Source organism: Carica papaya, chromosome 3 (genome assembly GCF_054855325.1).
Source record: "Carica papaya isolate Zhongbai chromosome 3, ASM5485532v1, whole genome shotgun sequence".
Taxonomy (NCBI): Eukaryota; Viridiplantae; Streptophyta; class Magnoliopsida; order Brassicales; family Caricaceae; genus Carica; species Carica papaya.
This window is the reverse complement of record NC_142311.1, coordinates 35,521,435-35,545,147: the sequence shown is the minus strand read 5'-3', so window position 1 is coordinate 35,545,147 and position 23,713 is coordinate 35,521,435. Positions and strand designations below refer to the sequence as shown.

The 23,713-nt window shown below is 33.5% G+C and overlaps 3 protein-coding genes and 3 pseudogenes across 3 annotated transcripts; 1 reads left to right on the top strand and 5 right to left on the bottom strand.

The window, feature by feature from the left end:
• Window positions 1–91: 91 nt before the first annotated feature.
• On the bottom strand, window positions 92–4,787 carry RAB6A (Ras-related small GTP-binding family protein). Its single transcript, XM_022042334.2, has 6 exons — window positions 4,486–4,787; window positions 2,854–2,924; window positions 2,183–2,271; window positions 1,686–1,797; window positions 949–1,039; window positions 92–623 (listed from the first exon to the last, which is right to left on the bottom strand). The coding sequence occupies exons 1-6, from the start codon at window positions 4,600–4,602 to the stop codon at window positions 480–482; spliced, it is 624 nt and encodes a 207-aa protein (XP_021898026.1). The 5' UTR covers window positions 4,603–4,787; the 3' UTR covers window positions 92–479.
• A 343-nt stretch (window positions 4,788–5,130) lies between these two features.
• Window positions 5,131–8,245, top strand: MTACP-1 (mitochondrial acyl carrier protein 1). The gene is made up of 2 exons (XM_022042250.2): window positions 5,131–5,401; window positions 7,858–8,245. The coding sequence occupies exons 1-2, from the start codon at window positions 5,201–5,203 to the stop codon at window positions 8,032–8,034; spliced, it is 378 nt and encodes a 125-aa protein (XP_021897942.1). The 5' UTR covers window positions 5,131–5,200; the 3' UTR covers window positions 8,035–8,245.
• Window positions 8,246–9,505: 1,260 nt separating this feature from the next.
• On the bottom strand, window positions 9,506–10,356 carry LOC110814720 (putative invertase inhibitor). Its single transcript, XM_022042275.2, has one exon. It carries the CDS (start codon window positions 10,296–10,298, stop codon window positions 9,738–9,740), a length of 561 nt encoding a protein of 186 aa, XP_021897967.2. The 5' UTR covers window positions 10,299–10,356; the 3' UTR covers window positions 9,506–9,737.
• Window positions 10,357–13,445: 3,089 nt separating this feature from the next.
• LOC110814721 (putative invertase inhibitor pseudogene) lies at window positions 13,446–15,337 on the bottom strand (annotated as a pseudogene).
• A 4,279-nt stretch (window positions 15,338–19,616) lies between these two features.
• LOC110814722 (putative invertase inhibitor pseudogene) lies at window positions 19,617–20,633 on the bottom strand (annotated as a pseudogene).
• A 1,614-nt stretch (window positions 20,634–22,247) lies between these two features.
• Window positions 22,248–23,120, bottom strand: LOC110814724 (putative invertase inhibitor pseudogene; annotated as a pseudogene).
• Between the last annotated feature and the right edge of the window lie 593 nt (window positions 23,121–23,713).

Sequence of the window (23,713 nt, the reverse complement as noted above, 5' to 3'; positions counted from 1 at the left end):
TTTGATGTTGGAATTTTTAAAATCAAACATATAATGGGGTTTCTGTCCTCAAATTTTCATCCCACCGGTTTAACTAACAGTCAACTCGATCTTTTCACCAATAAGACCTGTCCAGTCTGTGTTATTGAAATCCAAATATATGCATTACTGGACGGAGCCATTTCATACATAAGTTGACCTGAAACTGAACATGTGTTTAACAGTATACACCCAACAACTGCCTTCACTTTTTTAAGGACAATGCAAAAACTGTCTTCTTAACTCCAAAAGAAGCATAAAGAACACTGCTTAGGACTAAGCCTAACTACTACATTGCCTTTAAGCACTTCCTTGATTATCACCGATCTCCACTCAATCAACCAAACTAAAATGACAATACTACAAAAAGGGGACAGGGCAAAAACTTTACAGACTTCATGGAGACTTCCAGAAGCATACAAGAATTGTTGCCAGAACGAGCTTTGATTGATTGATTTACATCAACATGCACATCCTCCGGATTGTGGCTGTGACTGAGACGAGTTGTTAGAAGACTTGAGATTGACATCAACCATGTCTTCTTGCTTCGTTGAAGAAAGTGTTTCCATTCCGGGCAAGGCTGCGGCTATCTTGCGAAAGAGTGCCTGAAAAGGTCAAATAAATTCAACAGGGCTGCACAGTAATGAATTCTTACACAAACAAGAACTCAAACAACATAATTTAAAAATGCAAACAGCCCCAATAAATCCAAAAACACTGTTCTCTTGTGATGAAAGAAGTGGTAGTAAGACTATCCAACAGCAAATTTCTTGTAGTAAAAACTTTGCTGATTGACAAGGAAACTAAGTTCCTCAAAAGAGAAGTCAAAGAAAAGAATGGTGTAACTTCAATGTGGCAAAGTTCAATTCACAAAACACAATCAAGTGACAGTCCAATTAAGATCATCTTAACAGCTAACCATGGTTTCACCTTTATATTGAAGCCAGCCTTAGCACTAGTTTCTATAAACATAACATTTAGCTCACGAGCCTTGGCTTCTCCTTCCTCTATCGAAACTTGCCTGTCAAAGAAAACAAAATTCCCAAGGAATCAGAAAATAAATGTTAAATGGGAGAAACAATTTAAGTTTTCACTAGAGTACTCTTTCATTCAATTTGCAAGAGCATTAATACATATATATATATATATATATATATATACATATATTGTGAGCCATTCCAACTTTAGTACTAAACCAGCATCGACATAAAACATTCTCAAGTTCTGATCTTCTGGCTCCCTGTACCTGTGTATAATAACTAAAGAGAGTGCTTTAGCCACATAAGCACCAGGGAGGGAACAATACATTCTAAACTTAGACTACCATTATTTAGGCAAAAATTGCCACCAGCACAAGGATGAAGCCTGATTCTTTACAAACACTTTCTACTGACCCTCTTCAGGTAATAAAATCGAGAAAAATACATCCCAATCGTATCAAGGTTAAGAATGATGTTGCTACACAATGGAGCTTCTAGAACCTATAGCTATAGTTTTAGAACATTCAAATTAATTGCTAAGCAACTAATAACCGAGGACCTAACATGATTAAGTATTAGAACAGAATAGAGTAAGAGAAACATATGTGCCTTGACCAGTCTAAACAACAACATAAAACCAGCATAATCAAGCTTCTTAACTATAAACTCAAAACAATAAATACTAACCTTTTGTCCACAAGGTCTGTCTTGTTACCGACGAGCACAATTATAACATCACTTCCTCGCTCAGTTCGAACCTCTTCAATCCATTTGGAAGTGTTGAGGAAGGACTGTCTGCCTAAGTCACAAAGGAAATTGCCAATATGGTAAGTGAATTTCATCAAGTATGTAGTGTAATGTGCTCAGTTGACCAGTAAAATAGCTCAGTATTAGATTTATTAAGGGTCACCAACTTGAAGCTTGAACCATATATAGTAGCTTCCTCGTTAATTTTTCTTCACCATATACTAAGTTTTTTCTTTTAATATAAAGATTACTGAGCATAAACAACTATAAGGAATGAAGTACCAAAACAGGAAATATATGAGTAAAAATTAACATACACTAAGTTTTTTCTTCACCATATACTAAGTTTTTTCTTTTAATATACAGATTACTGAGCATAAACAACTATAAGGAATGAAGTACCAAAACAGGAAATATATGAGTAAAAATTAACATACTTGCAACATCATATACAATGACTGCCACAGAAGAATCCCTGATGTAACTTGGAATGAGACTCCTAAACCTCTCCTGTCCAGCAGTATCCCTGCAATGTATCTCAATGTTGTTTATTAGCCAAACAAAATAATTAACCATATAAGATGAAGTTTTAAGGACAAGAATAGTGGTGCAATAATGTCCAGTGGCAAGTTAATGCATTCAACTGAAAGTAAACCTGCCTTGTAGGCCACTTGAGCACTTAAAGAACTTGTGTAATCTGGTCTTGTAAAATCAGGTCAGAATAAACAGTAGTTATGTTGAATTTACACAGAGAGAGAGATATAGGGAGTTGAATGAATTTATGTTACTAAGACAGCGCAGTTTACAATCATCCCACTTTCACGAGATATGTACAAGTGCTACGTGGTGGTCTAGCAAAATCATTTCTTCCAGGGCATCAAATGTTCAACACTTGCAAGAAAAATGAATTTTTAACCAATTACGAAAATCTAGTACTCACTAATGTTTCAAAAAACAATGTCTTGCGGTAAAAGAAGGCAATACAAATTAATTTACACTATATTTCAATATCAAAATCATGAGCCAGGGTAAACTTCAATGCAATAATATTTTTGATGCAACTCACAATAGAATATATTATTGAAGTTATCAAGAAATGAAACCTCACCAGAGCTGCAGGCGAACTGTTCGATCTTCAAGGTACATTGTTTTTGATAGAAAATCAATCCCAATAGTTGCCTGGTTATAATATCAAACTTGTAAGCTTATATCAAAACAGACCAAACATACAGAGGCAGAGAGTAGCTGGGAGAGAATTTGAAAATAGAGAGGATAAATTACATTTTGTCCCAAGATTTGCTGTATTATACTGAAAACACTCTAATTTCTAAAACTAGACAAGAAAATCCTAATTTACAAACTATTGTGCATTTTACCCCCTAGCTATCTACTCTTTCAAATTTTTCTGTTAATTCTTTTCATCATTTCGTAATGCTTATTATTAATATTTAAATACATTCACTTATCACTTAAACTAAAATTTTAAATAGAGAATTACCCAAAGAAACAACTCATTATTTTATTTGTTTTTTTGTTTGTTGTATTGGCTTTTCTCATTTCCTGTGCTACTGGTTATTTAATTTGTAATTTTGGCTCAATTTTTCAGTCAATTTCCGTTTACAAGTATATATTAGTTTTTGAAATAAATTTTTTTTTTCAGTTTTAAAAATGAGCAATACAGAAACCTCATTGAGGAAAATGTAATTTTTTCAAAAGAAAATGGAAGATTAAGAAAGGGACAGAGATTCCCATATACAAGTGAATTGAGCCACGCTACAATCAGTAATGATCTACATTACTATAAAGGTTTATGGATAATCCAATTATATCCTCTCTACTTCTGAATTCTGAAGTATAAGAACAGCCTAAAAACTTCTCTAGTTAAAGCATTTTAACATCCCAAAAACTGTTGCAGAATTGGATTTCATGTTGCTGACATTTTCATATTTTTCATACTCTGCTAAAGACTAAAGTTCCATGCGGTTAAATGGAAACTCATAATGGACAGATGATCTAATGGTTCTTAAAAGAAAAGTTTCAATAATGGAAGTTAAAAAAATTAACTGCTAGGTGCTAAGCACAAATGCTAACCTATTTATTTAGATAACTACATCATCGTCCCAAAAGGTGAAAGTCATATGGCGCGGGTTAATCTTCACATACCACAACTTGATAAAAAAGATTGATTTCGGTATATTTTATTATGTCTATACTTGTTTTAGGATAATATTCCTGATCCTTCTGTAGTTCTAGCTTAAATCTATAAACTAATAATTTAGACATGATTTATCTTGTCTATATTTAAACGATTTATCATGTTAAATATTTTCTATAAACTTAATATTGTAAGTTCTCTATCTAGTGTATGTGCATGTTAACTACCATGTTCACTAATATGCATATTGCTTTTCCTTTCTTTCTTCTCGAATCCTAAACATGGCATCAAGAGTAGCCTGCAAATGGAATGTAGCTTACAGATCAGCTAAAAAGAACTCGAACAGCATCGAGTGAATCTAAAGACATCAAGAATCACAAAATGTAAAACAATAATCTGAAATGAAAAGGAATCCATTAATACAATATAAGATCTAAAAGAAAAAATAGATTAAAAGGAATTTCCGGAAGAGCCAAATCAGATCCAAACACGATACTAACTTTCAAAGAAAATGAACATTACGAAATCGTGTATGAATAGTTGTTCGTCACCTTCCTAGAGATGAATTAATCCTTATGCAAATACCTGATAGGTATTGTCGAATTTATCGTACATGAAGCGAGTGATGATGCTGGTTTTTCCCACAGATTGATCCCCCAAGAACACCAGCTTGTATTTGGCGAGAGCCGAAACCGGAGCCATAATTCGAATCTATCCAGAAAAGAACCCCGAATTTGGATCGGAACAGAGAGAGGTTCCAAGGTCGGGATCTCGCCGGAATATATCCACTACGCCGGAGAGATCACCGGTTGCTCCGCGTTCGTGACGCCGCACCTTCGGGTTTCTCAGGAATGTAAAGAAAAGACTATTTATAGACCTACCACAATGCCGTTTGTAATTTTTATTTTGTAAGCTTATATTATTTTCGAAAAATAATTAAATTTTCTTCGCTTTTAGCCTTTTTTTTTTAAAAAAAATTATAAACTTAAAAAGTGAATAACTCTTAAAAAATAAATTTGATAATAAAATAAAATTATCAATTTTATAAAAAATTAAAACAACAAAATACTAATAAGTAATTTCTAATTTGTTTTTCTAAAGAAAGAAACTTTGTATTGAAGAAATTTGCAAGGGAAATTGGGTTGGCCCGGCCCGGCCCGGCCCAAACGAGATGAGGTATTAAATCACGTGCAACGCACGTGATACTCCAGCTGCCCTTTTCCTGCTATGCCGATTCGTAAGGCAAAGTGAGTCACTTGTGTCGAGAGAGAGAGAGAGAGAGAGAGAGAGACGAAGAGAAATGGCACTTAGAGCAGCCATCCTTCGCCATGTTCGTGTTCCCGTGCAAACTCTAGCTTTAACCGGATCGAGACAACGGCAATGGAGAATCTTCGGCTCCCTCCGGTTCATGTCGTCGCACGATGAACATCTCACCAGAGAAGATGTCGTCGAGAGGGTTATTGATGTGGTCAAGAGCTTCCCTAAGGTAGATCCCTCAAAGGTCAGTCCACCCAGTCCTTTCTTCTCGTAAATTCGTCCGCTCCATTTTTCCAATTTCTGTTTGTTTTCTGAGAAATCACAGGCAAGGGACGGAAATAGTGGACTGATTTCTCATTATCAGGCCCTGTTAGGTTCTCTTTTAATTAGGTGTTTAAGAACAATAATTTCCATTGGACTTGGATGGCACAATTTTTTTTTTTTTTTGGGATAAGTACTTTGGATCTCTTTCTTTACCTCTTCAATAGATAAAGAAGGACAAATGATGTTCAATCATGAACCATCTCTTTTCCAATTTCATGAGCTCTGTAATTTCGTTTGGTTGCCATGATTATTAGGGTTTATTTTACATGCAGGCATGAAATTTAGTTGAATTAGGGAGCTTCTCGTTTGACTTTTATTATTATTATTATTATTATTATTATTATTTCTGGAAAAAGAAACCTTTTGAGCACACAAGCATGACTACTGTTGTTACCTATAGAAGAAGCATAATTGTAACTACCAAGTTGATCAAGCAAGGATTGCCTCTTAGGAGATATTGCAATATAGTTTACCATCTCAAGTACTGTCATAGCTTTAGAAAGGGTATCTGCATAATGGGATTAATGTACTGGGATGATTTGTAACTTTGAAGAGAACTGGATGATTATTATGGGAAGGAAGCTTGTGATGTGGTTTTATATACATGTGGCAACAAGTTGAGAAACCAAGAACGCTTGTGTGTCTTCTATGCAAAGAATGCATGATGATAAATTTTCACTGGAGTTCCTCACTTATTTTTCGTATTTGAATGAGACTTTGCTCAGATAATTTTATGAGAAGCAAAAATTTATCTCAAACATATATATATATATATATTCAAGTAAGAAAAGTTCTTACTTAGTCCTCAATTAAAATCATAAACGTCATCATTGCATATCATTATTAGTTCATTAGTTCATACTTCTTATGATCCATTTAGGTCAAAGAAGGAATTAGAGGAAAAGGCCCTCGGATTGCATCATTAAGTAAATAGCGGGCAGGGAGATGGGAAAATTCTTAAGCTGCATTTTTTTGGTAGGATTCTTTGTCATAGCTTTTTTTGTTTGATTCTTTGTTTTCACTTTTGGAATGAGAAAGCTGCGGAAAAAAGTTAAAATGGTTTTCACTTGCATGCATCACTTAATTGAGCAAGTTTTTCGATCTTGTATGAAGTATGTTGTTCATATTCAATTCAAGTATTGTTTTTGTAGCATATTTCTTGGAAGCTGGATCATTATTTACTCAAGAATTTAAAGAGATGAAGTGCATACCAAGCTCTAAGGATCATTCACAGAAAATAGTTCTTCAAATAATTGTTTGCAGTTTGTAATTTTGCAGTTTATGAGCTATTTTGAGGGTTTTAAACAATGACGCTTATATTAAAGAGTTGCCCTATGCCTTAGATAACAACATTGTGCTCCACTATTTTGAAACACTGCAAGCAGCATCACCATTCTTGAATTATCTGATTCCTGGCCAAACACCAACATCATGTTATTACAATGATAACATCTTCCTGCCCCATTTCACTCCTCTCTTCTTGTTTCTTTTCCTCATTTAGTTCTGATGAATGTCTTGGCAATCAAATTTTTTTCAGTTGTCTATGCTTAAGCATCAATGTTTATTTCATGTCTGTTTCAGCACCTTCAGTAGATATAATCTGATTATAGTTGCATTACTTGGATGTAACTGTATCTCTTTCCTTTTCTTTAGATTAACAAACACAGAAATCAAGATCTGATTTTTTTATTTCTCTTTGCAATTTATCAAGAAAAGGGAGAAAGAACTTATTTTCTAATTATAATAACATATCCACTTTCGGAATTGTGTAGGTAAATTTTCTGGAAATGTCAATGAGTTAGCTTCATTTCTGTTTCCAGGGGAAATTACATCATCGTTGATCTTTTCAGCATTGCTTTTCCTATATTAATGGGGGGAAACTTGTAAAATAACATTCTTTAGGGCAACCAATGCACGTACATGTAAATATAAAATTTTTGGTGTTCTGTAAAAATATTATTCTTTGGAGTTTCAGCATTTTAGAATAAGGTTATATTTGGAAGAAATCTAAAAATTATGTGGACTTCATTTACAAAATGATACTTGTTTGAACTAGAAGATACTGAGAGTTCTACATAAAATGATAAAAATTGAGAACACATGGAATTTTATTTGGAAGTGAAACAATCTGTTCCAAATTTTATTAAGATCACATACATTCAATTTTTTTGTCATCCTAATACAAATTTAAACATCCTATAGCTAAACTGATTGTGGATTTACAAATGATCTTCACATCTTATTTTGTTCTAAAGTTAGCCTAAAGAAATGTAAACATTCAACATTTATATTTTATTTTAAAAATTATTAATGTTTCATAAAGTTGGTAACTTTCAGCATTTTGTACTATTTTTAACATTTGATAATTGTCTACAGGTGACTCCTGATGTACATTTCCAGAATGATCTGGGGTTGGATAGCTTGGATAATGTAGAAATCGTGATGGCTCTAGAAGAGGAGTTCAAGCTTGAAATTCCAGATAAGGAAGCTGATAAGATTGATTCCTGTTCTCTTGCAATTGAATATATATACAACCATCCAATGGCTGGCTGAAATTTGAGGTGAAATTTTTTGCTTAATCTTGAATTTCATGGAGAGTAGTAGACCCGGATTTGGTTAACTTATTGGCTGTTTGTGTGCATTTACCTGAGACCATGGGATAAAAAGAATAATCTGATTCTGTACGGAAGGATAATTTTGAGACTTGGATAGCTTTTAAGCATTCTGAATGTCAGAAGTTGGACGGATTATTTTGTTCTGTTGAGATGAATTTTGTGGTTCATGTTTGTGGATTTCTTCTGTTATTATTGTTCTTTTCAACCTTTTAATAAAAGTAGAAGTATTGTAAAATTGAAATACAAAAATTATATCAGGAAAGAGGAAATGCTATCTTCCAAAAGAACAAAAAGAGAAACGAAACAGAAGAAAATAATTGTGTTACTAAACAGTGGCATCATAATACCCTTGTAAAGAAATTATCTCAAAAAAAGAAATGTCTTAGCAGAAAAATAGCGACTATTTTTCTTGGTTCTATCTTTCTCTTCATTTCAGGTTAAGTGGTAGATTAACCTCATGATAATCTTTTAGAAAATCTAAATTGTTCATTTAGTTTTTTCATTCTTTCACCTTTTATTCATTACTAAGAATAGCACAGTCTTCATTTTCACCAACCCTACTATTCCACTATTGCTACCGTGACATTGCGGACCGTTGTCACCTCAACATTGCATCCACTAGTATCACCGGTATTGCTGTTACTTTTGTGGCAATTGCTACTTTAGACCCATTGTCACCATTACCACCCGCATTATTTTAGTTTCTTCAATTTCTAAGTATGTAGTAGTTTTTGGTAGTACTGTATTGTAGCTTTTACAGTATAATGTAAGCACATTGTGGAAAAAACAATGTTGTATTATTGTGATTTGTTTAGTGCACTTAGGGTGAGATGAATAATAAAATAAAATTTCCATTATCTACCTTTCATATATGTATCTAAAAATGCAAACCAACAACAGATGACACTGGAGTCCTCTGCCAACTCGCGAGTCTTAAGATTGATCTTAGGATTTCAAGACAACAATTAGTCTGGGATTTTGAGACAACACTATTGTCTTGGGCGACAATGCGGGTAGCACAAGGTTTTAAAGGAAGTTCAAAGGTTTGAGAAACCTCGAAGGTCCTAGGGAAGCAAGCACTAAGGTCTGACAAAGTCTTATATATCCCATGGTCATGGCTGCATTTGGATTTTTCAAGTTATATTGGGTATCAGAGATTTGCTCTAAAGCCTTGGACATGTCTCAGCACTATGTTAGGGTTCTAGGACTTTGTCTACTCTTTGTCATTTCATAATTAGTCTTGTGATTCTCCTGAATTCTAGAATTGCTTCTATCTTATACCAAAATAGTAAACTTTATGGAACATTATAACATGGGAGAGAAACACGATCTTTATTTATAGGATACATAAAGGCCGAAATACGAAACTCTAATAAAATATATTTAATGTAAATTCATAAGGATGCGTATAAATAAAAAGTAATTATATATATATATTTTTTATTAATTTATTCAATAACAAAATGTATCGGTTTAATCGGGTCTCACCTATAATCGTGTTAGTGAATTCAATCTTATTTGATTTCGAACTAATAGTTATTCTTACTTAAAACTCTATAGAAACAAAGAGAAATACTCTTCCCACCATTTTGATAAAGAAAAAACCTTCAACTAAAATCTCCACAGCCATGACCGATAAGATTATTTTTTAAGCATATTTATAATCGAAAGAGATATAGCAGACAGCTGAAACACATCGTCGTTTCTTCCTGTGAGCGGCGAGACGACACCTTTTTTTTCTTTGAAACCATCTTCGCAAGTCGTCGAGGCGTCCAGCACTGAACTCAGTTTAACGTTCGCGTCGTCGTAGTGTCCGTTTCTGTAATCTTCAATGGCTTCTTTCAGGGTAGGGATTGCGTCGGAATAAAGTTCAAGACAATCTTGCAGGGCTGCCTTCACGAAAGGATCCAAGTTGTTCTTTTTGCTCTTCAGTAGCCTTTTGATATACGACGTCGTGCTCGTCACGTTACGTTGATCTAATTCAATGGCGATTTGGCCGAGTTGCTGGAGATTTTTGGCGCTGTGGCTACTCGAGTCCGATTCGAGGGACGCGACGCAGAATTCGTAATTGATGTTTGGATCAGTGGACGAGGATTTCTTACAGGTTTCCTCGATGAGAGAGCCGGTTGTGGCGTCAAACGCGAAGGAGAAGAAGAAGAAGAAGAAGAAGAGAAACAGAGTCATGATCCGACTGCTTTTCATCCTTTTCTTTCAGAATATATATATATATATATATATTATATGTCGGAGCTCTTTTCTTCTGAAAATGTGTGTGCTTTTCTTCTCAAAATATGTGTGTATATATACATAACGGGGATCGAAAATCGAGGTGGTTGTGGACGGGACTAATAAAAGAATGAGAACCCAGAAAGGAAATTGAGATTATATTTGGATATATACAGGCATATATGGATAGATAGATACAGGGGGGGATATATCTATATATGTATGTATATATATATGTATATTCTTTTACTTTTTTTCTTGATTATTTTTCATTTTTGGGTAAATTTATTATTAGAATCCAGAAAAAAAAAAAAATCAGGTGGGTATTTTTTTCTAAAAAAGGGATTGGATCAAGAGAATTAAGGAGAGCTCCACATATATATACATATACATATACGTGTATATATATATATATAACAAAAGAGAATGAAATGATAATTCATTGAATATTTTCCTTGTTGGGAGATAAAGAAAAATGATATAACAAAAAAGAAATAGGAAGGAGTGGTCGGCACAAGGAAAATAAAATGTATATGCATATATGTGTAAGTATATGTGTGTGTGTATATATTTGAGATGTTTATGATTCCCACATCATCATCATGTACGCGGAAACATATTGAGGAATGTATCCACATACATATATATATATACACGTATATATATATATACACATATATAGTGATGTGATTAATTGTAAAAATACATGGATGAATCCAAATATTAAAGGCTGAAAAACAGTATTCTCGTAGTCATCAAAATAATATAAAATTACCTGTAAAATATGATTATTTTTAGAGGATAAACAAGAGGATGATATAGTTTTAAGAGAATAATATATTTATTTATAAAATGTTAGGAATCGGAGGAGAAGAAAAAGAATGATGGAGAAAAATTACTCCGATTTTTCTGATTGTATTCATGGACAACAAAAGGCTATATACAGCTTGTACAATGACAAAGAAAAAAAGATAAAAACGGTTACAATAACTAATTAATCAAAAAAGCTATAATTAACAAATTAATTTCATCTAATCAATAATTAATCTTAATATTCCCCCTCAAAATGGAGAGTACAAATTTATTGTACCCATCTTGTTCAATAAATTGTCGAACTGCGTAGGATGAAGAAGTTTTGTTATTAAATCTGCAAGTTGATTGCGAGTGGATATATGCATTGTCTTCAAGGTACCATCTTGAATTTTTTTTCGAACAAAATTATAGTCAAGTTTAATATGTTTTGTTCTCTCATGATACACTGGATTCGAAGTAATGTGTAGAGCTGCCTGATTATCACAGTAAAGCAATGTAGGACCTTGATGTTGCACCTTTAAATCTCGTAACAAATTCAGAATCCATACTATTTCACATGTAGTATTGGCCATGGAACGATACTCGGCTTCTGCAGATGACTGAGATACAACTTGCTGTTTCTTTGATTTCCATGAGACTAATGAAGATCCAAGAAAAACACAATAACCAGTCAGAGATCTTCTAGTGTCAGGACATGTGCCCCAATCAGCATCAGAAAAAGCCTTAATTTGAATGGTAGATGATGAAGGAAAGAAGAGACCCTGTCCAGGTGTTCTCTTGATGTACTGAAGAATCCGCAAAGCAGCTTGAAGGTGACTGGTCCTCGGAGCAGCTAAGAATTGACTCAGTCTATTGACAGAATAACATATATAAGGACGAGTGACTGTCAAGTACAACAATTTTTCAATCAGTCGCCGATAACTTGTGATATCACACAGAGGTTCTCCATCATCTTTGGATATCTTAAGATTGGGTTCCATGGGAGTAGATGAGGGCTTACAACCAAGGTACCCAGTTTCAGTTAACAGATCCAAAGCATATTTTCTTTGACATAAAGTGATTCCTGTGTCATTTCTTGCAATTTCAAGTTCAAGAAAATATCGGAGAGTTCCCAAATCTTTCATCTTATATTTTTGTTTGAGTGCAACTTTGAGTTCTTCGACGGCATGATTATTATTACCAGCAATAACAATATCATCAACATATACCAACAATATTAGAAAACATTACCCTGATGCTTGACAAACAAGGAGTGGTCACATTGTGACTTATGGAAACCTTCTTGAAGTAATACTTGTGAGAAATTGTGAAACCACTGTCAGGAAGTCTGTCTCAACCCATAGATTGACTTGTGTAGCCGGCAAACAGGTTGATGTGGAAAAATCTCCCCCTCTCGAGGAGAATATCCTAGAGGAATATTCATATAAACTTCTTCATGAAAGTCACCATGAAGGAAAGCATTGGTGACGTCTAACTGAGTTAGACTCCAACCATGAATAATAGCCAGTGAAAGCAAAATTTTTACAGTAACCAATTTTGCAATTGGAGAGAAAGTGTCAATGAAATCAATACCAAATTATTGTGTGTAGCCCTTAGCAACCAGACGGGCTTTGTGTCTCTCTACGGTCCCATCGGCTTGATATTTAACTTTATAAATCCACTTACAATCAACAGATTTCTTCCAAGGTGGAAGAGAAACAACAGACCAAGTATTATTGTTCTCCAAAGTACATAGCTCCATATTCATAGCGGTCCTCCAAACATCAAATTGGACAGCCTCAGAAAAGGTGGTAGGCTCAGTGTGGGAGGAAATGGCAAAAATAAAGTTGTGATATTGAGGTGTAAGCTTTGTATAAGTAAGGAATGAGGAAATGGGGTAAAGTGCATGTGTATCTGTATGATAGTAATGATAGTCAGACCAATAAGAAGGTGGTCGTGTGACACGCAGAGGTCGAGGTGGTGGGGTTTGGGACGAGTCATGCTGTGAGTGGGTAGGTGAATCAACAGAAACTAGTGAGTGTGTAGGCGTATGGAGAGGAAGAGGTAAAATACGATCATGAAAAAGGCCATTGTGAATGGGACTAGGTGAGTGGGATGAAAGAAATGGAAATATATGTTCATGAAAAATGACATTTCGAGAGATGATGATTTGATTGCTCTCGATGTCGAGAAGTTTATATCCTTTGTAACCTGAAGGGTAACCGAGGAAGACACAAGCTCTAAAACGAGGTGAAAATTTATGGCAATGACTATCGAAAATGGAGCAATAGCATAGACAACCAAAGGTACGTAAATGATCATAAGATGGTTTTTTGCGAGTTAATAGTTCCAATGAAGTTTTGTTAGATAACAAGGGGGAAGGTGTACGGTTGATCAGGTAAACAGTAGTCAAGACGCAATCACCCTAATAGACAATAGGGACATAGGACTGAAATAGTAAGGCACGTGCCACATTTAAAATGTGTTGATGTTTACGCTCGACAACTGAGTTTTGTTGATGAGTCTCAACACAGAAATGATAAGAAACAATGACTTTTTACTTGAAAAATGAATGAAAACTCAACTCATGCGCATTGTCAGATCTCACAGATTTAATAAGAATTTCATATTGTGTAAGGATGAGAGTATAAAAGTCAGAAAAAATGGTAAAAAATTTGACTTTTGACAAAAAAGATACACCCAAGAAATACGAGTGCAATCATCAACAATGGTGAGAAAGTATTTGTATCTCTCGATAATAGGTGTAAAAAAAAGACCCCAAATGTCAATGTGGATTAAATCAAATGGACGATTAAATAATTTATTATGATAAACAAAAGACAATTTACGTTGTTTAGCCAAATGACAAATTTTGCAATGAGAAATATTCAAAATCTCTAAATTTTTATTAATGTACTGAAGTTTTTCATACGAAGGATGACCTATTCTAAAGTGTCATAGGCTACTTCTACAATTAGCGGAAACAGAATTAACAGCGGAAAAATGAAAATGCCTAATAATTAAATAGTAGAGATTACCAGTGCGTCTATCATTCCCAATCAACAAGTCCCGAGTGTGGTCCTAGATGACACAAGAATGAAAATAAAAATTAACTGTATAGTTGTGGGTGGTGGTCAACATGCCGACACTGACAAAGTTAAAGGAAAAATGAGTATTTGTAGCTGGCTAGAGTCGTAATGAGTATTTGTGGCTGGTCTTATTTAATTTCGAACCAGTGATTATTCCTACTTAAACCTTACAGAAACGAATACAAATACCCATTTCAATTATTGACAGCCTTGATCCATAAAATAATACCCTGAAAAAGAAAATCATTGTTTAACCAAATTCATAATAGAAAGAGATATGGCAGCCAGCTGAAACGCATCGTTGTTTCTACCGGTGAGCGGCGAGACGACACCTGGTTTTTCTTTGAAACCATCTTCGCAAGTCGTCGAGGCGTCCATCACCGAGCTCAATTTAATATTCGCATCGTCGTAGCGTCCGTTGCTGTAATCTTCGGCGGCTTCTTTCAGAGTAGGGATTGCATCGGAATAAAGTTCGAGACAATCTCGCAGACCTGCCTTCAGGGAAGGATCCGACGACTTCTTCAATAGCCCGTTGACATACGACGCCGTACTCGTCACGTTCTGCTGATATAATTTAATGGCGATTCCGCCGAGTTGTTGGAGATTTTTGGCGCCGTGGCTACTTGAGTCCGATTCCAGAGATGTAACGCAGAATTCGTATTTGATGTTTGGATTAGTCGATGAGGATTTCTTACAGGTTTCCTCGACCAGGGAGCCGGTTGTGGCGTCAAACAAGAAGAAGAAGAAGAAGAGAAACACAGTCATGATCAGACTGCTTTTCATGCTTTTCTTTCAGAATATTATATATATATATATATATGTATATGTATATACGTGGTAGCTCTTTTTTTCTGAAAATGCTTGTGCTTCTCTTCTCAAAATGTGTGTGTATATATATACATGATGAAGATCGAAAATCGAGGTGGTTGTGGACGGGATTAATAAAACAGTGAGAACCCAGAAAGGAAATTGAAATGATATTTGGAAATATATCGGCATATATGGGCAGATACAGGGGGGGTATATCTATATATGCATGTATACACAGATTTTCTTTTTACTTTTTTGGATAAACTTATTATATTTATTATAAGAATCAAGAAAAAAATCAGGTGAATATTTTCGAAGAAAAAGGATTGAATAAAGAGAATTAGGGAGACGTCCAGATATACGTACACATACATGTATACATATAACAGGAGAGAGTGAGTTGATAATTTATTAAACATTTTCTTTGTTGGGAGATAAGAAAAATGATATAACAAAAAAGAAAAAGGATGGAGTAGTAGGCACTAGGAAAATAGTATCTACATATATGTGTATGTATATGTTTCTGCATGTATATGTTTGTGCATGTATATATTTGACATGCTTATGATTCCCACGTGATCATGACATACAAGGAAACAAATACGACTGCTTGTACTGCTTGGCGATTTGCTACCAAAATACACACTCAATTATCAAAATCATGAAAATAACAAATAAAACAGGAAACATATTACATTACCCACGAGAAGAAAGTATCTACATATATATATATATATGTATATATATATACACACACACATAAGTTATGTGATTAATTATGAAAATAAATGGATGAATCCAAATACTAAAGGCTGAAAAACAGTATTCTTGTAGTCGTCAAAATAATATAAAATCACCAGTAAAATATGACAATAGAATTGGTTTTTGAGGATAATCTGGTGTTTTAGATAATAAACCGAGAAAGTGATATAATTTTAAGAGAATGATATATATTTTCTAGAGTTATATATATTTACTTATATAATGGTTGAGTTATTCGTTATAGTGTTCATCTGTTTATAATATTATTATAATGATGGAAGGATGGAAGATAAATGTGTCGTTATATATATTAAATTTTGTTTTAAATTCTGGTTTTTCCTTGCACGCATTGCTTAAGTAAGCAAGTTTTCGTACTTGTATGAAGTATGTTGTAACAGCCCGCTCACCGTCATGCTAAATTGTATTTGAAAAATCTTATTTATTCGAGTCTTAAAGTTATACTAAACTCATTTAATTTTATTTCGTAGTTTTATGTTGTAATTGGTAAATTATGACGGTTTTATTATTTTATTTTATTTTGATTTATTTAATTTTACTGAATTTTGTTTTGATTTATTATTTTTTTAAATACGCAATTTTTAAAAAAACAAAAAAAAGGAAGAAAATCCCGCGAAAAAACACTCGCGGGAGAGGAATTACTCGCACGGGCACCACGCGTTGTGCGTAAGCGTGTGCGCATGACAAGCGCAGGACGTGCACACAGTGCACACGTCCCATCTGCACAAGGGACGGGGCCAGACCTGCACGCGCGGGCAGGATTAGCGTTGCATACTGTGCACGCACCGTCCCCGCAGTAGGCCTGTGTAGATAGGCCTACATGCCTGGGGCCTAAATAGGCTTGCGCGCGCGGCACCCTAATGTGTTGTAGGCCCTGCGCGCGCCAGGCAGTGTGCCACCGCCCACTTTGGGCAGCGTGCTGCTGCTTGGGGTGTGTCGTCGCTGGTGATTGAGGATTCTCCTTTGTTTTTTGTAACGCATCAAATCAAGCATCTCTATCATTTCTACGTTCTCTCTCTTCACCGAATTTCACTACATGACGCAAATCCGACAACTCCCATTTTTTATAAATAAGGGCCGTTCCTCCCATTTTCTCATCACTTCCATTATTCTACCTTCCAAGAGTTAGAGATAGAGAGAGAGAAAGTGAGTGAGTGATCTAGAGAGAGAAGGAAATGAGGAGAAGAAGAATGTGTAGAAAAAAATATCAAGATTTCGATAAGGAATATGGTTTAGATGTCTTAAGAAGTGTTTCTAAAAATTAAAATAATGAATATGTGATTTTGTATGATTCGCATGTTCTATATTTAGTAGTTTTAATAAAATGAATTGTTCTTGATTTTCAAGCATGCTATGTGATTTGTAGGCACTTGATGACCTACATATAAATAAAATAATATAAAATCGATAAGGTTATCTGAAAAATAAATTTATAGAAAAAAATGAAAAGAAAAATAGAATGAAGCCTGAATGATCTGAAGTACGTATGTATATGTATTGACATACATATTGCATCCAATATTTCATTAGACTTTTTATCTATGAGGGATATATGTTTCTCCCTCCCCATCTAGTCTGTAAAGACGTAAGAGAACCGTTTCATGTGGATGACGACATACCATCTGATGAGAGTTGTGACGCAAATATCTGTTAGGGGTCACTCTTAACTAAGTACTGTCGTGACTATCAAATATCTGATAAGGTCACTATGGTCGGTACGACCGTAGTCATAGATCGTACTATGGTTTGGCAAGCTCGAAATGTGCCTGAACAAATTGTCGTTATCTGTGTCTAATCTGGTCATTCTATATAAATAGTCGAAAATTTGTATATGCCATAAGAGATGGAAATTGGAACAACTTCGCAAAGTATTACACAAAAATCTGAACATTCATGATTTATTTGATTTTTTCTATTGTCAAATATGCTGTTTTTTTTTTATTATTGTAACTATGACATAATATTTTCTTAATAAATAAATTATTTTCAGAAGGTAGGATAGGACTCTAATCTGACCTAATGGTAAGTGTTTATGATACAATTATTCATTTTTTAAACCTTACGATGTTATTTAAATATTGTTTTTCTTACCGAGCATATAAAATTCACTCTTTCCATCCCTCCCCTCCAGATAAGTAAGATAGTGAGGGGCCGTCAACTGACCTACCCATTGAAATTTATAAGGATCCCGTAAATCTGCAAACCTTGAGTGTATGATTATTTTCGTATTTTAATGAGTCCAATAACATAATGATAGAAATGACCTTTTTTAATATTTTGACGTTGTATTTTGTAGTCACTTCTGGTATCAGTTATTTTTGTATTTGGAACTCATATATTTTATAAGAGATTTGTATTAATTTACTCTGCTATATATAATTTTTATCATGCACTCATAATCTATTTCTATATCGGGCACCCACATAGCTTAATTAGCATATGGGATGTCATATATGTTGTTCATCTTCAATTAAAGTATTATTTTTGTAACACATTTCTTTGAAGCTAGATCACTATTTACTCAAGAGTTTACGGAGAGGAAGTGCATCAAGCTTTAGGGATCATTCAAATAAAATAGTTTTTCAAATCATTATTACAATTTGTAATTTTTCGGTTAATGACTTATTTTGAGAAACTTATATTAAAGAGTTTTTTTCTTCCCTAAATAATACGCTTATATTAAAAAATTGCCATATACTTTAGATAACAACATAGTGTTTTACTATTTTGAGCAAATGGAAAAAACACTACAATTCATGATTTTGCTAGTTCCTGGCCAAACATTTACATAATGTTATTACAATGATAACTTCTTCCTACCTAATTCACTCCTCCTTTCTTGCTCATTTTCCTCATTTAGTTCTGATGATTGTTTTGGCAATCAAATTTTGTTCAATTGTTTATGCTTAAACATATGTTTTTATTTTAATCATGTTTCAATATATATCGATTCAGTGAATATAATCTTTTTATAGTTGTATCATTTAGATGTAACTGTATCTCTTTCATTTTCTTTAGAACCAACATAAAAAATCAAGATATGATTTTTCCAATTTCTCTTTGGAATTTATCAAGAAAATAATAAAGAACTTTTCTGATTGTATTAACATCTCCACTTTTAGAATTGTGTGAGAAAAATTTCTAGAGATGCCAATGAGTTAGCTTCACTCCCATTTCCAGTGGACAATACATCATAATTGATCTTTTCACCATTGTTGTTCTTTGTATTATCAGGAAAAACTTATAAAATAACGATTTTTAGAACATTCAATACACTTATAAATAAATATAAAACATCATAAAAATAGTAGTCTTTGAAGTTTCAGTATTTTAGAAAAAAGTTGTATTTAAAAGAAATCCAAATATTACGTCGAATTTATTTACAAACTGATAATTGCTTTAACTAGAAGATAGCGAGAGTTCTACATAAAATGATAAACACTATAGTCGTTATATGGAATTATATTTGAAAGTCAAACGATCTTCTTCAAATTTTATCAGGATCGTATGCATTCAACTTTATAGTCATTCTAATACAAATTTACGCAACCTCTAGTTAAACTAGTTGTGGATTTACAAGTCACCTTCGCATCATTTGTTAATTTGTTCTAAATGTTGCCTAAAGAAATGTATCATAAAGCTAATAACATTCAGCATCTTATACCATTTTTAACATTTGATAATTGTCTAGAAGTGACTCTCGACGTACATTTTCAGAATGACCTGGGGTTGGATAATATAGAAATTGTGAGGATCTAAAAGAGGAGTTGAAGGATAAAATTCAAGACAAGGAAGCTGATAAGATGGATTCCTGTTCTCTTGTTATTGAATGAATACACACACAACCATCCAATGGCCGGCTGAAATTTGAGGTGAAATTTTTTTACTTAATCTTGAATTTCATGACGACTGGTGGACTTGGATTCAGTTTATCTGTTGGGTGTTTGTATGCATTTACCTTGGATCTTGGGATAATAAAAAACTAAACCTAAATCTGTATGGAATGAAAATTTTGAGACTATGATAGCTTTTAAGCAGTTTGAATGTCAGAAGTTGGATGAACTGTTCCGTTCTGGTGAGATAAACTTTGTGATTTCTCCACTGCAAAACAAAAGAAGAAGAAAAAAACAAAATGGTCTGTACTTGATTAATTATCTTTTATCAATTACGAAAAGCAACATCAGAGAAAAAGATAATTATTAACAGCCTTGATCCATAAAATAATACCCTGAAAAAGAAAATCATTGTTTAACCAAATTCATAATAGAAAGAGATATGGCAGCCAGCTGAAACGCATCGTTGTTTCTACCGGTGAGCGGCGAGACGACACCTGGTTTTTCTTTGAAACCATCTTCGCAAGTCGTCGAGGCGTCCATCACCGAGCTCAATTTAATATTCGCATCGTCGTAGCGTCCGTTGCTGTAATATTCGGCGGCCTCTTTCAGAGTAGGGATTGCATCGGAATAAAGTTCGAGACAATCTCGCAGACCTGCCTTCAGGGAAGGATCCGACGACTTCTTCAATAGCCCGTTGACATAAGACGCCGTACTCGTCACGTTCTGCTGATATAATTTAATGGCGATTCCGCCGAGTTGCTGGAGATTTTTGGCGCCGTGGCTACTTGAGTCCGATTCCAGAGATGTAACGCAGAATTCGTATTTGATGTTTGGATTCGTCGATGAGGATTTCCTACAGGTCTCCTCGACCAGGGAGCCGGTTGTGGCGTCAAACAAGAAGAAGAAGAAGAAGAGCAACGGAGTCATGATCAGACTGCTTTTCATGCTTTTCTTTCAGAATATATATATATATATATATATATATATATATATATATGTATATACGTGGTAGCTCTTTTCTTCTGAAAATGCTTGTGCTGTTCTTCTCAAAATGTGTGTGTATATATACATGATGGAGATCGAAAATCGAGGTGGTTGTGGACGGGATTAATAAAACAACGAGAACCCAGAAAGGAAATTAAAATGGTGTGTGAAAATATATAGGCATATATGGGTAGATACAGGGGGGGTATATCTATATATGCATGCATACACAGATTTTCTCTTTCATTTTTGGATAAATTTATTATATTTATTATAAGAATCAAGAAAAAAATCAGGTGGATATTTTTCTTTTAAAAAAAAAAAGGATTGGATAAAGAGAATTAGGGGGAGCTCCACATATATGTACATATACATGTGTATATATACATATGTATATATAAATAACAAAATAGAGTAAATTTATAATTTATTAAATATTTTCCTTGTTGGGAGATAAGAAAAATGACATAACAAAAAAGAAAAAGGAAGGAGTAGTAGGCACTAGGAAAATAGTATCTACATATATGTGTGTGTATATATATGTTTACCATGCTTGACAATTTGCTACCAAAATACACACTCCATTACCAAAATCATGAAAGTAACATATAAATCAAGAGACATATTACGTTACCCATGAGAAGAAAGTATCTACATACATATATATATATATACACACACACATAATTTATGTGATTAATTGTGAAAATAAATGGATAGAATCCAAAATTTATGAGGAATTCATTTACAACGAGAGCTCTACGTAACATAATGAAAATTGAGAACATACGAAATTCTATTTGAAAATGAAACAATCTAGTTCAAATTCTATCAAGACCGTGTGCATTCAATTTACAAATCCTCTAGTTAAACCGGTTATCAATTCACAAATGACCTTCGCATCATTTGTTAATTTATTCTAAACGTAGCTTAAAAAAACGTTAACATTTCTCAATTTATGTTTTATTTTAAAAATTATTAATGTTTCATAAACCCCGTGACGTTCAACATTTTAACTTTTGATAATTGTCTACAGGTAACTCGTGATGTACATTTTCGTAACGATACGGGTTTGGATAGCTCAGACAATGTAGAAATCGCGATGGCTCTAGAAGAAGAGATCAAGCTTGAAATTCCATGCAAAGAAGCTAATAAGATTGATTCATGTTCTCTTGCTATTGAGTATATATATACAACCATCTAATGGTTGGCTAAAATTTGAGATGAAATTTTTTTTGCTTAATCTCGAATTTTATGGAGATGAATAAACCCGTATTTTGGTTAATTTGTTGGTCGTTTTTGTGCATTTACATCGGACCCGTGAAATATAAAAAATAATTTGAATATATAGAGAGAGATAATTTTAAAATTTTGATAGCTTTTAAGCAGTTTGAATATCAGAAAATTTGACGAATTGTTCTATTATTAGATTTCTTTTACTATTATTATTTTTAAAAAATTTTTAAATAAAATTAAAAATATTATTGAATTGAAATACGAAAACTATAATCGTAAGGAGGATATACTATATTCTAAAAAAAATACAAAAACTAAACAATGGTATTTTAAAGAAAATTTATGTAACATTGTATTTTAATATTATATGTAATATTAAATGTTATAGTAATAATGTATAAAAGTAATATAATATGAGATATATAATGGGTAAAACCCTCATATATATATATATACATTTTACTTTATTAATTATATTTTACTAATTATGAAATGTAACATTTTTTATAAAAAAAAAAGAAAAGAAAAAGATAATTTATTGACAGCCATGGTTGATAAAATAATACTCTGAAAAAAAAAATTTATTTTTTAAGCATATTTATAATCGAAAGAGATATAGCAGACAGCTGAAACGTTTCGTTGTTTCTTCCGGTGAGCGGCGAAACGACACCTGGCGTTTCTTTGAAGCCATCTTCGCAAGTCGTCGAGGCGTCCATCACTGAACTCAATTTAACGTTCGCATCGTCGTAGTGTTTACTTCTGTAATCTCTCCTGACTTCTTTCAGAGTAGGGATTGAATCGGCATAAAGTTCAAAGCAATCTTCCAGACACGCCTTCACGAAAGGATCCAAGTCCTTCTTCTTGTTCTTCTTCTTCAACAGCCCCTTGATATACGACGCCGTCCTTGTCACGTTATGCTGGTCTAATTTAATGGCGATTTGGCCGAGTTTCTGGAGATTTTTCGCGCGGTGGCTACTTGAGTACGATTCGAATGACGTAACGCAGAATTCGTAATTGATGTTTGGATCGGTCGACGAGCAATTTTTACAGGTTTCTTCGATGAGAGAACCAGTTGTGGCGTCAGACGCGAAGAAGAAGAAGAAGAAGAAAAGAAACAGACTCATGATCAGACTGCTTTTCTTTCAGAATATATATATATATATATATTATATATGTAGTAGCTATTTCTTCTGAAAGTGCGTGTGTGTGTGTGTATATATATATGATGATGAAGATCAAAAATCGAGGTGGTTGTGGAGGGGACTCATAGTACAATGAGAACCCAGAAAAGAAATCGAAATGATCTTTGAAAATATATAGGAATATATATATATATATATACATATATATGGGTAGATACAGGGGGATATATCTATATATGTACGTATACACATTCTTTTACTTTTTTTTTTCTTGATTACTTTTCATTTTTGGGTAAATTTATTATATTTATTATAAGAATAAAAACAATCGGCCGGATATTTTCAAAAAAAAAAAAAAAAAAAGAATTGGGTCAAGAGACTTAGGAAGAGCTCCACATATATGTACATGTACATGCATATATGTATATGTATATGTTTGTGTGTGTGTGTATATATATATATATATATATGAGATGTTTAAGATCGGCAAATGATCACGACATACCAAGGAAATGAAAACCACTCCTTGTACGTTTTTACCATGCTACCAAAATACACACTCAAATACCAAAATCAACATACATATATTTACATATACATACATACATATATATACATATATATATATACACACGTGGGTAATTTAATTTTAATTATATATAAATATGAAATAAATTTATTTTTTTTTTGGGGGGGTAAAAAGTAATTAATTTAAGGATTAT